Genomic DNA, 16714 nt, shown 5'->3' with positions numbered 1-16714 from the left:
GAAAGCGTGATCAAACACAAAAGAAAAATGATGCCAAGGTGACTCAGGGCTCCCAGTCACCAGCTCTGGCCACTCTGCCCCAAACTCCATCAAATTAAGTTCTTAGTCTCTGTATGGAAAGCAAGACCCTTATCACCTCACAACTAGATAATGGCTTTCCCCCTTCCTTGAAGTCCTTCCAAATTGTTCAATTAGCTAGCAGAACTTCTCTCACATACCACTCTTGGCCCACAGTAGTTCTTACCACTGTCTGTCAAAACAAGTCAGCTACTAAATAGAAAACACATCCACTATCAACCAAGATCAACCAGAATCAACCAAGTTATCTTCCACTTCTTCCCAACAATAGCTCAGCTTTGTTAACATTTGTTTGTTTTGCAAAGACTTTGCTAACTCCTTCCTGTTCTTCCAACCTGGCATAAATTCCCAAACTCTACTTTGCCAATCCATACTTATTGCTTATTCAACATTCAAGCTCAAAATTAGTTTGCTCAGTGAGACCTTCCTTTGGATAAACCAGGAGTCAAAAAGACTCAATGTTTCAATGTCTTTGAAACCCAAAGGTCTTTCGAACAGATGGATGTAAGGCAACAAGGAGTGGCGAGTACCTGGAGAATGAATGAATGCCCAAAGGAAAAAATCCAAATTTAAAAATGTTAAACCTGTTTCTAGCCAAACAAAACTCTGGTGCTACCATTTTGCTAACTTGGAACTATGTAACTATGAGTTAAATCTCATTAGCTGTTTGTCCAAATGCCAGCATCTAACTGTTCCACTACATTGGGCATATTTTTTCAAAGGTTGTCTTACTTCTGATTGTTATGATACAGGAGCCTTGGCCATATGTAACTTACAAGTATTTATGTTGTGCTTAGCAAAATTAAAAAAAAGATTGTAAAATCGTTTTCTATATGTTTTCTTTATATATGAAGTATACCACTATAAATATTGTACACTTATGCATATTACTGTTCGGGGTTGTACAGACAAGACGGTATGTACTATTCTTTACGTCAATTTAGAAACTTGCAAGAGTAATTTTGACCATATGCAATTTTCTTACTTCATGCCCTGAATTAAGAACCTGACTTCTTGACATCCTTATAGTTCTATCTATACTGCTTGACCCCTCAACAAGAATAATTTTTATTTACATAGTTTTCTAATGTATGGCACAGAGCATTTTTATATCTATTGTCTCAAGTGAGCCTCCTAAAAGCAGCCCTGGGTGGTAGGAAAGAACATTATCTTCCATTTCAGAGACAGAGGTAGAGTACATTGCTCGAGATCACAGAGCTGGATTAGCAGATTTGGGCCTTAAATTCAGTTCTCTGAATTCCAAATACAGTGCTCTTTCTATTGCCTCTGAAATGGGTTACCCCCTAGTGCTGAACATTTAAAAGACCTTAAATGTTCACTCAGTTCTTCTGGCATTTTGTTTCCAAGGAAAATGAATTTCATAAAGTAATTACAATTTCTAATAAATTAAAATTTACAAAAAACAAAATTATAATTTAGTTCAGTTTCTCATGAACTAAAAACTTAAAAAATTAGTTTTTTTTCTTTTAAGAACCTAGTGAAAGTACATAAATATTTGTTATTTTATTTAATAAATAATAAAAACCTTCATTATGGAATAGTTGTATGCACCTATCCAAACAGGACAAATTCCAAATACAGTACTCTTTCTTCCTCTTGCCTTGGAAATGGGTTACCCCCTAGTGCTAAACATTTAAAAGACCTTAAATGTCCACTCCGTTCTTTTGGCATTTTGTTTCCAACAAAAATGAATTTCATAAAGTAATTATAATTTCCAAAAAACTATAATTTCCAAAAAAACTAAATTATAATTTAGTTCAGCTTCTGATGAACTAAAAATTTAAAAAATTAGATTTTTTTTCCTTTAAGGACCATGTATAGTGAAAGAACATACATAAATATTTGTTACCATTTTATTTAATAAATAATAAAACCCTTGTTTATGGAATAGTTGTATGCAGTTATCCAAACAGGGCAAACTAAGCTCATTGTTACTGAAAAATTCATTTAATATATCTAGCCGTCTAGAAAAATACTTAAAAGAACCTCAAATGCTTTACTGATTTTAATCCCAATTTTAGAAAAGAACATGTTAACTATGCTATAGCTCTTGAATGTTTTTAAAAATGCCACAGTAAGAAACAGAACTCTGTATCACTTATTATGCATCTGATGATCACTCACTGTGTTAATAAGATAGCCATCAGGAAAAAGTTTAGAAGTCAATACCAGTATAAGCAAATGTCTAAAGCATGTTAGATTTTTTACCCAAAAATTTTTTAGCCTAAGTTTAATTGTACAAACATGACCTCAACTCACTGTATCTTTAAACATTTGCTGAGTACATTCCCATTAGAAATGAGTTTCAGGTAAGGCTTCAACTTTTGCTTTTAGATTTAATTAAATATTTTTGCCAAGTAGCTCTTTTGAAAATCAAGTTACTCTAGTGCTTAAGGGAATAGTATTTGAGCTGTAAGTTAAGAGTGGGCTGGGTGCGGGGGCTCACGCCTGTAATCCCAGCACTTTGGGAGGCCAAGGTGGGTGGATCACGAGGTCAGGATATGGAGAACATCCTGGCTAGTGCAGTGAAACCCCATCTCTACTAAAAATACAAAAAATTAGCCAGGCTAAGTTTTTAGTGGGACGCGCCTGTAGTCCCAGCTACTCGGGAGGTTGAGGCAGAATTGCTTGAACCTAGGCAGCGGAGGGTGCAGTGAGCTGAGACTGTGCCACCACTGCACTCCAGCCTGGGCGACAGGGCGAGACTCGGTCTCAAAAAAAAAAAAAAAAAAAAAAAGAGAGTGATCTGGTATGTATTTCCAACCCAGAACACAAAGGCAGATTGTAATTAGCTAGGGAAACTCCTTTAACAACCTGATAAAAGTGATGGTTTGCAGTCAAAAGATTCTGTCAAATTTTAGTACTTTCACTGCTCGTAGAGCTCCTTGAATTTAAGCTCTATACCTCTTATGAAATGTTGGGCATTCCTAAGCACAGAACAGAAGTACAGGCAATGCTAAAATGCTCTTAAGTTTGGTTATACTCGACATCTGCATTTACAAGCCAATGCTACTGCAACAGGAATTGCTCTATGACTAAAGACATCTATGTACACCTATTTCCAGGGACTATTCCCCACAATATTTCAGAACTATAAAAGTAATAGATAATTTACTGAGTCATTTTCCTAAGAAATGTTAATTTTCCTAAGGAATATTAATCTGACATGATTCCTTTGGGGTGGGAGAAGAGCACAGCTCATGTTTTTTTGAAGTTGAATAAAAAAGTTACTTATCCTGTAAAGGTAGTTTATAACCATCTCTTGATTATTTACATATTGCTTATCCATGTAAACAAATTAAATATGTGGTTACCTTTCCCTTATCAAACACTGTCAGTTTTATGAATATACAAACATAAAGTAGCATTCTGGGTCTAGAAAATAACAATATTTCTAAAAAGCATTATAGAGATCTTTCCAACTTTATACTCTAAGGTTAGAGATGTTTTTGAGATACCTTTAGCTTCCCTTTTGAATTCATCATGGAACTCTGAGTTAATTCAAAGTTAACTCTTGAATTATTCCTTTCTTAATATAAGAATTCTTAAATGATTTGAAATCAACCAGCAAATATTTACTAAATACTTTGTATCTACCTTTGTATCTAAGCTGCATTAAGCCACGATAAAGACACCGCAAAAAAAAAAAAAAAAAAAAAAAATTCCAATGTCAAATATAATTTTGGAACTATGCCCAAAACAAAAAAACTTTATATAAATGGTTATAGTTCAAGTGACTACTTAACATGGATTGTTTAAAGAAACAATTATAGCTAACCAGTTATTATTTGAGTGTTTAAAATGTGTCAGGCACTATCCATTTTTACTACTGCCTCTGGGAATTCTCAGAAGCAGCCTTGTGGGGTAGATACTATTATTCTCATTTCTCAGGTAAGTCCTGTGAATTACCAAAGACTACACAGCTAATAAGTGATCTGGGACTCAGAACTGTGCTTTTATTCAGCATTTTATACAGTTAGTCTTTCCTGCCCCTCTCCAACAATAGTAATATGAAATTTAAAACTGAAGCTAGAGAATTAAGAATCACTTCTTTGGTTTTGCACTATGGCAGAAGGAAAATACTAGACAATTTGAGAACTTGTTTTTACTTGCACTGGTAAAAAGTAAATAAGTAGATACACTTTTCCCTGGGATGCAACTTGGATAAAATAGATCATCTTTCTTTCCCCCTATTTAAGAACTGGTAGTAATGATTCTTTTGTTCATAACTTTTTTCTTTGTTCTTTAGGACATCATATGATGGAGAACCCAAAGAAGACTATCTAATAATTACATTTTAACCACTGTAATAAAATATCTAGGCAAGGAGAGAAGAGGAAGAAAGAAAATAGGAGCTAAAAGCAGAAAACAGCACAGGAAATCAGACAGTTGATCCTGAAGAACTCAAATATACTCAGCTCTTCTTAAAAGTCAATAATATGCTTAGAATAATACATGATATGAAATTGAGAGATAATCCAAAACTACTTTAATAAATGGTATCTCCTTCTTTGCGTCAAACCTTTTATTAGATGCCAAAAAGAAAGTCATTAAGCTTCACAAAACCAATCTAGTGCTTTGCCCTGTGAGTCAATCTAATCTTAGATGCAGAAGAAATTCCTTTTCTGTAGATTTGGAAGAACCAGATTAAAGAATATATGAAGTAAAGAATAATTTCTTTCTAGCTACTACAGCATGGAAAGAGTGAAATATAAAAGATTACTAAAACCCAAATCTATTTAACACAACCCTTGTTTTGAAAGATAGCTTCTCGAAAACAGTGGCTATCTGACACATGCCAAATTATATACATATATAGTTGTCCTAAATGTTAGAATTTCAAACAGCTCTTAAAGGAACATGAATGGCAAAAATCTAAACCAAACAACTAACCAAAAAGTTAGTTACTGTGAACCAGCCTTTAAATTAACAACACTTGAAGCATAGTACCCCACCATTTTTTCCCCAGATTTATTGTGGGCCTTGTAATTTTATAATCAGCTTTCATGTCAAATCTGACTGTAAATGCAAGTAAAGATTTGTTTCCTGAGATCATGATCTCTAAAGCAGAAGTATAAGAAACGGTAAAATAAACTTGGGTTAGAAGATGGAGATTCTTTTTTTTAAACCTGGAAATTCATAAAATGTAGCATCTAAAACACTTTTAACAAAGGGAGCCATTAGGGAGCTTGAAACTGGGAAACTACTTGATCATACTTAATGTTTTAAAAAGATCACTCTAGCTTCTGTGGATTATAGGAGAAGAGTAGAAACTTGGAGGCCAACTCGAAGTCCATGGCAGTGATCCTGAGGAGAGATGATGGTGTAACTGGGACTGGAATAGCAGTAATGGCTGGGGTTAGATTCAGGATATTTTGAAGGTTGACAGTACTTCCTGACAGATCAAATATGTCAAGAAAATGAAGACAAATCAACAGTTGCTAGTCAATTTCTAGGCAATTGGTAGAGAGTGCTGCCACTTACTGAGATAGGCAACACTTAGGTAGATATAGATTGAGAAGTAAAATCATCTTTAAAAACTGTGAAGATATGGAAGCAACCTAAATGACCATCAACAGTAGACTGGATCAAGAAAAGGTGGTATATATATACCATGAATATATATAGCAATGAAAAAGGGTGAGATCATGTCTTTTGCAGCAACACAGACAGAGCTGGAGGCAATTATCCTAAGCAAACTAACACAGGAACAAAAAACCAAATACTGTATGTTTGCATTTATAAATGGGAGCTAAACATGGAATATGCATGGACACAAAGAGGATAACAACAGACGCTAGGGCCTACTTTGAGGGTGGAAGGAGGGTGAGGATCAAAAAACTACCTATTGGGTACTATGCTTAGTACTTGGTGATGAAATAATCTGTACACCAAACCCCCATGACGCACAATTTACCTACATAACAAACCTGTTCATGTACCCCAAACCAAAAATAAAAGTTAAAAAAAATCTTACTTGATCCATCATGGATTCTCCTATCAACAAAGGAGATGATCTTTTATAATAACGAAATCAGGCAACAGTTTTAAAATTTCCTTTACGTCTACACTTATTGAAATAGTTGATTATCAGAGGATAGTTTTCTCCTTGCAATGATTAGCCATACCCTTAAGCAAAACTCCTAAAAGAGTATAAATCACAGTTTGGATATGTAAGGTTTGAGATGTCTATTAAACTTTGATGAGGAAACGTATTGGAAATAAGTGCCCGGAGCTGGAGAAAATGATAAATCTGGAGATAAATATTTGGGAGTCATTAACATATAGATGACATTTAAATTCAAAGGACTAAATGAGCTCACCTAGGGTGACTAAATAGATAAGAGAGCACCAACATTCAGAGGCCAGTCAAAAAGAAAGTAAGCAAAGGAGAATGAGAAAGAAAGAATGGGCAGGGAGGAAAATCAAGAAAATGTTTCTAATAGGAAGAATTGGTCAAGAGAACGGAATACCTCTGAGGTCTGGTAAGATGGAAACGAAGAGATGACCACTGGACTTCAACAGGGACCTTGTCAGGTATAACCTCAGGGGTGTGGTGAAAACAATGCAAGAAGATGGCAAGTAAAGAAGACATCTCTTTGAACACAAACTTTATAACATTTATTTTTTCACATTTGCCTGCTTCCACTAAAATGACAAGCACTTTCTTGGCAGTGACCACTCATGACTTATTCAGCTTTATATCTCCAATGCCTAGTTATATCCCTGGCAAATGTCAGAAGATAAATACATGTTTGCTGAATGAACAGATGAATATTTGGTAGTTTAACTCCTCTACCTCTTAACTTTTTATTAAAGAAAAAACATCTTAAGATTCTCCACTGAGTTTTTATTACATGGACACCTTTTCTGGTCCTTGAGGCATCGTGGTTTCTAATAATGGAGTGAAAAGCAATAATAGCAAATGTTATCTTAAAATATGCTAATACTTAATTTTCTAGCTAAGCGTATTTAAGTCTTAAAGTATCTCTGCGAATCTTGTAAGAAAGTTCAGGCCTGGTTGCACCCTTAAATAAGCTCACTGTTCAGTGAAAAAGTCTTCCAGACAAGGTAATCTCCCTGGATCAACAACCAAGCATTGTAGTCCATTACAATGTGTATGTATACCAAAAGTTTTATGCACTCATGATTCTTTTGTTTTGTTTTTCATAAGGAACTGCCAAACAAAAAAGAAACAAAGAAATCAAAACACCAAAACAGGAATAGAGGTAATGTGAGATAAGTGAAAGTACTCCTTCAAGGCCTTTAGGAATTACGCTATTTCAAAATAAAACTTGAAATGTAAATCCAGACACATTATATAGAGTTACTTATGTTTCATTAATCAATAGGGACAGAAACCACAAATGGTCTGATTTTCATGTTACAATATAATTAGATTTCATATTATCAGTGCCCTATGATGGCCATAATTTATAGAGGTTATTCAATAAAGAAAGTCTATAAAAATACAAAGCCTGTGCACGATGGCTCACACCTGTAATTCCACCACTTGGAAAAGCCAAGGCAGCCGGATCATCTGAGGTCGGAAGTTCGAGACCACCCTGACCAACATGGAGAAACACCGTCTCTACTAAAACTACAGAATTAGCTGGGCATGGTGGTGCATTACTGTAATCTCAGCTACTCAGGAGGCTGAGGCAGGAGAATCACTTGAATCTGGGTGGCGGGGGTTGCATTGAGCCAAGATTATGCCAGTGTACTCCAGCCTGGGCAACAAGAACGCAACTCTTTCTCAAAAAAACAAACAAACAAACAAAATTTAAAATGCCCTGCTCAAAACCAATTTTTTTCCCAAAGAATTTCAACTTTCCCCAAAACATCAACAATCTCTAAAATTTCCATCCAAATAAAACAGTTTATAAAAGACATGTTAAGTAATACAGCAGTGTTTTACGTATCTGTCTGCCTCAAACTCCTGAATATACTTCTCAAATATAAAACATTTAATCAAACCCAAGTCTCCTCATTACCAATTAAAAAACTGAGCGAATGAATGTTCACCAGAATGGTACTCACATCTTTATCTGCCCCACCCCCACCCGACTCTCCCAATTGCTTCCAATTTCCCTTTTTCTACTAGGAGTACCCATCCTAGTGCCAATGGCTAGAAATCTCAATTCAATCCTGCTTCTTTAAAATCTCTTGTTAAATTCTATAGATTCTGTTGATCTCCTACCAACATTGTAGGGTAGACTCCAGTTATCTCTGGCCGGGACCAGAAACTTCTTCCTAACTTGTCTATCTCCTTCCAGATTCACATTATAGTCATCCTGCACAACAAGGCCATAACAATCCTAAAACACAGATCAAATTACCTTAAGTTTCTACTCAGTGTTCACAGAATAAAATGCAAAATTCTTAGTAAGGTAATAAATCTGCTCTGACCTAGTTTTTCTCTCTTAAACTCAACTATATTTTTCTCCGGCCCTCCATGTTAAGCAGAACAGGGTCTTTATGGCAATTCTTGGAGCTTAACCTAGCTACCATGGTTCTTTTCTTACCTATGCCATTGTTTCTGCTGCAGATGTGGTCCCCATCCAGTTTCTGTCTGCTAAAATCTTGCACAAATCCTTTATGACCCAAGGATTTTACATCAATAACATATAGGATCCCCATGATGAAAAGAAACTCATGCCATTTGTTTAACAATCTAGTTACTATGAAGCCAGTAGCCAAACACTGTTACTGTAGAGGTCAATTTAAGGTAATAATTTTATTTATGAATATTCAGGGAACTTATAGGTTCATTAATAAAATCCCCTTTTCTTATATCGTGAATTTAACCATGGAAATGCTAGCTTTGGTCTTTGCTGGCAAAGTATTAGCGGAAACTCTTAAACCAGTTCTTCCTTAAGATTTAACATGGCTCTCAAGTCATAATGCCACCATCAAAAAAAAACAAAACTTTGGGAGGCCGAGGCGGGTGGATCACGAGGTCAAGAGATCGAGACCATCCTGGTCAACATGGTGAAACTCCGTCTCTACTAAAAATACAAAACATTAGCTGGGCATGGTGGCGCGTGCCTGTAATCCCAGCGACTCAGGAGGCTGAGGCAGGAGAATTGCCTGAACCCGGGAGGCGGGGGTTGCGGTGAGCCGAGATCGCGCCATTGCACTCCAGCCTGGGTAACCAGGGCGAAACCCGTCTCAAAGAAAAAAAAAAAAAAAAAAGACAAAAAAAATTCTGGGCAGAAGGAAGGAGATAAAAAAATAAAAGACAGAAATAGCGACGCGCTGGTAACCTGACCCAAGTTATGCCATGTTTTTCAGCTTTAATTTGCTCTAAAGACATGGCCATTTTTATTACATTCTACTCCAGAACTGCTGGAGATTTGTGAATAAGTCCTAGGAAATTCTGTATGGAGCTGAGGTATGCAGGACAGTCAGATGCTGGGCTATATACATGTTGTTTTCTTCATTGTAAAACTTAGCTCCACTTAAATGCAAGAATGGCTATAATACCAAATTTTATGGACATTTTCTCAAACAATCCAAAATACATTTGGCCCAATCCAGCAAATAATGGGCTGGATCTACAGCCAGGCTTCTGAGCTTCTCTGTTGCAGAGAAAAAGGACATCATAAATTGTTAAAGGTGACCTAGCCTTGGTTCAGCTGAAATTCTCGTTTTTCTCTCTCCATTGGCTTTATCACCAATTACCTAATAAGCCTTATGAGCACAGCTTCTGTAATTTTTCACAAGTGCAAATGGAGAAAATGGAAAGGCTGAATCTGGTGATTGTCCTTGGTAAGCTTTCCTGTAAGTCATTCCAAGAATTCTACGCCCCTTTCCTTTTAAATTCTTTTCTTGAACATGTTCCAATCCTTCACATATGTTCTTTCTTTCTCTTCCCAATTCTGGTGCCAAGCTTCCCTGTCTATCTTTTTAGGCAATCTGGCTACTACTTCTCTCAGGGAGGAACACCTTCTTTACATTGAGCAACGGGGCATTTGAATAAACTTTTCAAACACTGAAGGATGGGTAAAAAACTTGACTTGACTTGATAAAAAGCATTTTAAAATCAAGCACAGACTGAAGATGGGTCTAAGTTAAAAGTCAGTGGGACTAATTTATTTAAATTAAGCTTGGCTACATTTTAAAAGTGAAACAAATAGAATCTGCTAAAGCAAACCTCACTATTTTACTTAATAAACGTGCCCAACAGTGGTGGCAGTGCTGTGCTGGCAGGTCTGGATGCTCAAGTGGTAGCTTAAGAACAGTCTTCTGTATTTATAAGGCAGAACATTGAAAACACACACAAAATGTGGGCAGGCAGAAAAAGAAAGAGATAAGAAAAAAGCAGAGTATGAGTCTTTTCTGTGTCTTAAACTACAATGAATCAAATGCTAAAAAGTTTACCTGGTAGAAAAAAAGGATAAGGTGAGGAAGTCACTTACCCTCTGACCTGTGGACTCACTGATTTATCAAAAGGTCAAGTAACACATTAAAGGGAGCCACTATGAAGGACAATAATTTTGGAGGCTTAAATAAGAACTTATGCTTTGTTTATAAATAATGGCATCTAAAATTATGAACAATTAAATATACAAATTTTAAAAACATTATCACTTTCCTAGAAGACACTAATGAAGGGAGAAAAATGGAAAGCCAATGGAGTTAACAAGAGAATGTGTTAGTGGAATCCTACTTAAAGGCATCTGCTTTCTGATCTTCAGGGATAGAGAAGGAGCAGCCCCTGCTCCCAGACACGACTATGCAAGAGTTCTTATGTAATAGTTCAGTAAACATGGTAAAATTATTTGAGCCACCACCTTTGAAACTTTGAGTAAACATTTTTAAAAAACTAAATTGACAGACTCAGGAACAACAAAATCTGAAAATAATGCTTTGATAAAGTTTTTCTTATAAAAGTAAATTACTCAAACATCAAAATAAAGCCAGCTGCCTTACTGAGGAACTTAGCTGAAATGTATTTTTAAATGTTGGATTTTATTTTTAAATATAGTTTTACATTTGGGAGAAATATGTAATTACAGTAATATAGGCTCATTTAAAACATGTAGAACTTATGTAGACCACACAATCACAGATAACAATTTGAAATGACTATAAAGTTGTAATTTGTAATTTTATTTAACAACTTTTCTCCTCAATCAAAATAATCTACATTTTAGAAGATTAATATTGTAGATATCTGTATTATCATGTCTAAATTTTTCTGCCAATCATGAAAATAACTTTCCAGTTAATGTGATATATAATCAACTTGAAACCATTTCTGTATTCAAAGTGAGTGGAAAAACAACTTTTAAAAGATATTTACTCCAACTATAACTCCCATTGCTGGACTCACAATGCCCCTCTGCCTGTTTAGAAAGGCTCCCAAGATCACTTCTCTACAAATAGGAAACCTGAAAGTCAATTAGGATTATGTGTCTTTTGAAATAGTGAGCAATTGTAATTTGAAAAAAAAACAAGATTTCAGAATTTTCAAAGATTCTCTTTCCAAGAACCTAAGAACTCTGTAAATCTGCTTAATTATGTCTAAAGAACTTCTCTATTCTGCCTAAATCATAGATTCCTAAAATTTCTAAATTCACTTCTCTGAAACCTTATGTCAAAGTGGGTTAATTTAGAAGAGTAACTCCAATAGACAAAATAATTTGGACAAAAAAAGAATTCTCTGATGATTAATTTAGCAAATTAACCTGTTGAAATTTGTGGCTCTTAGTCATTAGAAGAGAAGGAATAATAGTCATCACTTTACATAGGCCAGAGCTGCTTATCAAGTACCCTCCTATATGAGCAAAGGAATGGTGGAAGGCAGTTTTATAAGAGAAATTAAAACCAATTTTCCCCCCAGAGAGAACAGGTTTGACCACCAGAAACTTCTTCCAAATTAGCCAATCAATGCGAATAAATTCCCATGTGAAGCAGCTTCAATTTAAAGCCATGTGAATTTAGTGCCCTGTTTCAATTTTTTTAAATTGAAGTAATTAAAATTACTTCAATTTAGTGCCCTGTTTCTAATAATGATGGAAAGGATTTATAATAATGGTGAAAAAGGCCAAGTTAATATCCTTCCACTGGAGGATAAAAGCTCAGCCAGGATAAAAGGTAGCAACTGTTACTGTGCCCACAGGGGTGCACTGGTCTGGCTGAGCCAGGAGGAGGGGCACTGAGGACACTTATGTAGGTGGAGCCTGCAGTAAGTACCACTGATACAATTAGCCACCAGAAAGATATCTGTCTCATTTTTTTGGTGTCTTCCCAGTTTTCATCCAACTGAGGTTGACAGTTTTACTCCAAATCCTGCTTGCTTTTCCACACCCCTTAATAAGTGTTTCCATGGCTGAGCTGACAGTGAGGCCTGAGGATGGGAGCTGGTTAAGGATAGTCAGCTTATGTACCATTCCTCCCATGCCACTGCTTCTACCACCAGTTTTGCAGAAGAAAAGGAATCCTAGGGCTAATACAATCTACCTGGCTCCATGCTTTAAGGTAGAGAGAGCTGGAAAAAGTCTTCCCCATTTCCCTTTACTGCCCCTGTAGGGAACAATCAGACCCATAAATGTGCATGCACAGAAATGGAAAAAGACAGAGCAAGCAAAGCCGTTGACGACTTTGGTACCTCTTAATTTTTTTTTTTTTTTTTTTTTTTTAATTAAGAACTAAGTTAAAGGTGGGTTGGAAGAGAAAGAATTTTTGATCTTCTGTCCCCTGGAAGCTACTGGCATATAAATGCCCGGGCTTTTAGAGCACTGTAAACTTAATCTCAAATATAAAAACAGTAGCATATAGGAAGCAGAAAAAGTCTTACAGCAGTAGGAAAACAAAGCACTCCCTTCTGGGGCCCCTAGTGGTCATGCAGATAAGTGGGCACTGGGGGCATCTTTGTCACTGAACTTTCCCTTCCCCAAGTGGACCTCCTCAGTTTCCCCACAAGTGTACACTGTCAATCTTGCTGTAATCAACTGTACAGTTTGCCTGTTGTTTTCCCAAGGTAGCTGACTGACTTACTGCCCTCAGAGATGCCTCTTCCCACCCACTGTGTGTCAGTCTTTCTCTGCTCCTCAGGTCTGTTCCTGAATAGGGGCTGGCTGCCTCCTGCTGACTTCTTTCTCTCTGAGCCTCTGGGTTTTCTCTTTACATCTCCTTACCTACCTTCTTCCCACTGCCATTCCTTCCCACGCCCTTCCCTTGGAGCAGGCAAGCTTATCTTTCCATCTTGCAAGGGTGAGTTTCTCTCCACTGTCTGCTTCTGTCCCTCTGCCTGTGTATCTGGCTTCCCCCGTACGGGCCTCCCACTCCGTCCTGATGCTGGTCTCTTTGCTGCAGGTGCACCTATCTGGGAGTAGCTATTGGCACATGCAGTTTTGTATTTCTCTTACCTCTCCCAGCCATTCTTGACATTTTCTCCCCAGATTTCACTGCATGTAGGAAGGTATCTTTCTCCCTGTGCCTGCACTCCTCCCTGACACCCCCTCATCCCACCACACAAAGTCTGTGAGTGTTTTTCACCATATGCTTCACTGGTTAGTAACACAAGTGTCCTAGTATGTACACCCATGTGTCCACCTAATTCTGTAAGTGCCTTCCTAACAATATTCTCACCTCTGAGTCTCTACTGCTGTTTACAAATGCCCTATCACGTGAGTCCATTTTCTATCCAAAGTGTGAAAAACTAATGCCTTCCTCTGTGTGCACACTTATATAGAAGGGGGTGTCTCTGAACACACTCTCAATGAACCCGGGTTCACACCTCTCCTGCAGCTCTGCCTTAGACTCTGCCTTCGCTCTATGTATTTAAAGTGCCTGGCACTAGTGGGAGCTCAACAGATGTCAGTTCCTTCCCCCACTTTTCGCTGAATAACTATGTGAGTCTCTGTCTCGGTGTCCTTCTGCCCTTTTTTCGTGTTTTATGAGTGTGCTCCTCATTATAGAATAGGCTATTTGTCAGATGCCCGGTGGGTTCTATCTCCCTTCCGACTCTCTCCTCTCCTGTAAAACGTTACAGGTTCTCTCGTATGGCATATCCCTCCCTCATGCAATGTATCCATTCAGTTTCCCTCAAAGCCATACAGTACTGCAAAACCATAAACGGTTTCCCCATGCACCCTGGTTACCGCGTCCCTTCTCGGTGACCCCTCTCTCTCTCCCACTTTTTTCCAACATGAAAGCGTTCTGGATTTGTAGTCCAATTGCAGTGTACGTGCACCTATCTGAGTGAGCCTCTCTCTGTACTGGAGGGGTGTGTGTGTGTCTGTGTGTCCATGGGCTTCTCTCGGGAACACGGGGTGAGAGGCCCGAGTCTCTGTTCGCGATGCTTTATATCCTCTCCCCACCTACTGGCTCGTTCCCAGTCTACATGTCCCAGAGTCAGCCCAAGACGCCGGGAGCTTTTTCCAGTACGTTGAGCGTCCGTAAACCTCTTTTCCCCAGAACCCGATGTCTTGCTCCCAGGGATCGATAACTGTTTGTGGGTCCTCAGGTCTCTCCCCGGGGCGCTGTGTTGTTTTGTGTCCGTCCGGGACGCGGGGCGTCTCCAGGAACGCGATGCGCCTGTGTCTCGGAGTCCCTGAGAATGCAGGTGTGTCCCCTTCGCCCCGTACGCGAAGCGCCAGTGTCCTCGCCGTTCCGGTGTGCGCCTCCCCCTTACACGGAATGTCTAAGTCGCTATCTCTACTAGTACACCGTGTGCCCCTCTCAATGCGCCAAGAGCCCAAGTCCCCATCCCTTCGAGCACTTGGGGACACGCGGAGCGCTTGTGTCCCCAAGTCCCTGGGAATACATGGGGTGTCCCACCCCCACACGCGGAGCGCCTGGGTCCTGTCTCTGCTGATCCACAGTGCCTCCGTTACTGGAAAACGCGGACAGCTGGTGCCCGCACATCCTCCCTAGTTCTTTGCCTGTACGCTGCTCGCTGCCCCCCTTCCCCGCCGAGGGCAGCGTGGTCATCTCACTTCTCTTACCCGGGCCTCTCTCCCTCCTTGGGACCCAACGAGCCAGGAAATCCGCGGGCGCCGTCGGAAAGTCCCGCAGCGGCTGCGCAGCCGACCAAGGGCTGCGGCTGCCTCGGCCCCGCCACCAGGGGCCGCCCGCCTGCCCGCTTCCCAACGTCCCGGCCGGCCCGGGACCGCGGCGTCAGCCACCCTGCCCGGCCCTGCCCTGCCCGGCCACGGTGGGCGCTGACGGCGGCAGCTGCCAGCCACGGCCCCGCCGGCTCCGCACCAGGCGCACTGGCAGAGGGAGGCGCGGCTGGTCAGTGAGGGGTGCGCTCTGCCTCCCTGAGCCCAGCCAGTCGGCCGGCCGGCCCGCTCACCTTGTGGCTCTGGTAAGTCTCGAGCGCCCGGATCGCCGTCTCGGTGAGCTTCACATGCAGTACGGTGATGTTGTCCTGCCCCAGCCGTCCGCACGACAACCCATAGCGCTGCTCCTCCCGCAGGCCGGCTGCCCCCCCCGCCGCCATCTTAAACTCCCTGGGGTGCCGCCGCCGCCACCGCTCCGGCTCTAGCCTCCACTGCGGCCGCGGCTGCTTGGGCTTCTGCAGCCGCCGCCACAGCTAGGGCCATCCCGCTGCTGACGTACTGTCATATACTGCGCGCAGCCAGACCTCGGACTGCCACAGCCGCCACCCTCTCCACCCTCCGGCCCCGCGCCACGCCCCGGGCTCCTCTCATTGGCCTTGTTCCCTTCAGAACCGCCCTCATTGGCCACTCTCCACTCTCACGGGGGCGGGGTCCAAAGTAGCAGGAGTTCTGCTCCTGGGACGGGACGTCCGAGAGGTAAGAGGCTGACGTCTAGGTGACGCGCCAACTTACTCATGTCTGACGTCACGTCTGGTAGTCTTGGCTTGCCGGGCATGATTGGCCAGGCTGGCTAGGGTCTCCTCTGCTAATTGGGAGTCCAAGTTGCCTGGTCTGGTTACCTGGAGTTGGGGCCCCGCCCCTGGAGGGGATAGTAGTGGAAAGTCCGAATTGGGGAAACTCGCCCTGTGTGGGTGGTCCTTGGAGAAGAGGATCTCCACCTCCAGTGTGTGAAGGGATGGCCGTAACCAAATAAGGACTTCGTTCCCCGACGGCTGCGGAAGCTGTGGAACTTGGTGTGTACGCGTTGGGGAGGACGCAGTAGGTGAACTCACTAGTGAGCTGCTCCTCAAAACTCCGAGTACCGTAGTTGAGCAAATGGGATTGGAGGAAAGCCTTCCTTGTCGTTTTACTGTAAACTTGAGATTATCGGATGCCACACACAGAGCTTATAAAAACAAAACCTCTTGAAATTAGTGAGTCGACTCTTAGCTGTAGGAGTTGTGTTAGATCTTGTGGAGCATCTTAAGGACAAAACCACGCGGGATGTGGTGGGCATGATACAATACGCCTTTCATATGGGGGGCATGGTATAATAAAGAATTGAGTTTCAAAGTCTTTCCGACGCCACGCCCTGTTGTGATTCTCTGGGATCACAACTGGTTAGGATGTTAATCTCCTTGCAAAGGACTCTAGAAGAGTAAAACTGGCATTGACCTAAATTAAACTTCGACCACTCTCATTCTCTGATTCAGTTTGGGCTCTGTCCATTTTCTTTGATAGGGCTGTGTGAAAACCTAGCTAGGGTTTAAAGGTTAAGAGAG

At 40.5% G+C, this 16714-nt stretch overlaps 1 protein-coding gene across 2 annotated transcripts in view; it reads right to left on the bottom strand.

Annotated features, from left to right (window-relative positions):
- Window positions 1-16116, bottom strand: part of ELL2 (elongation factor for RNA polymerase II 2) — a 76660-nt gene extending 60544 nt beyond the window's left edge. The window contains exon 1 of one of the 2 annotated variants that reach the window (XM_032275947.1): window positions 15407-16116. In XM_032275947.1, coding sequence (XP_032131838.1) covers window positions 15407-15553 — 147 coding nt within the window. In that variant the 5' untranslated portion in view covers window positions 15554-16116. The remainder of the gene's footprint in view (window positions 1-15406) is intronic. The other variant, XM_032275956.1, reaches the window with a different exon arrangement.
- Window positions 16117-16714: the final 598 nt, after the last annotated feature.

Source organism: Sapajus apella, unplaced genomic scaffold (genome assembly GCF_009761245.1).
Source record: "Sapajus apella isolate SASKATOON/1434 unplaced genomic scaffold, GSC_monkey_1.0 scaffold1, whole genome shotgun sequence".
Lineage (NCBI taxonomy): Eukaryota > Metazoa > Chordata > Mammalia > Primates > Cebidae > Sapajus > Sapajus apella.
Note: the sequence above shows the minus strand (reverse complement) of the source record. Positions and strands in the feature narration are given on the sequence as shown.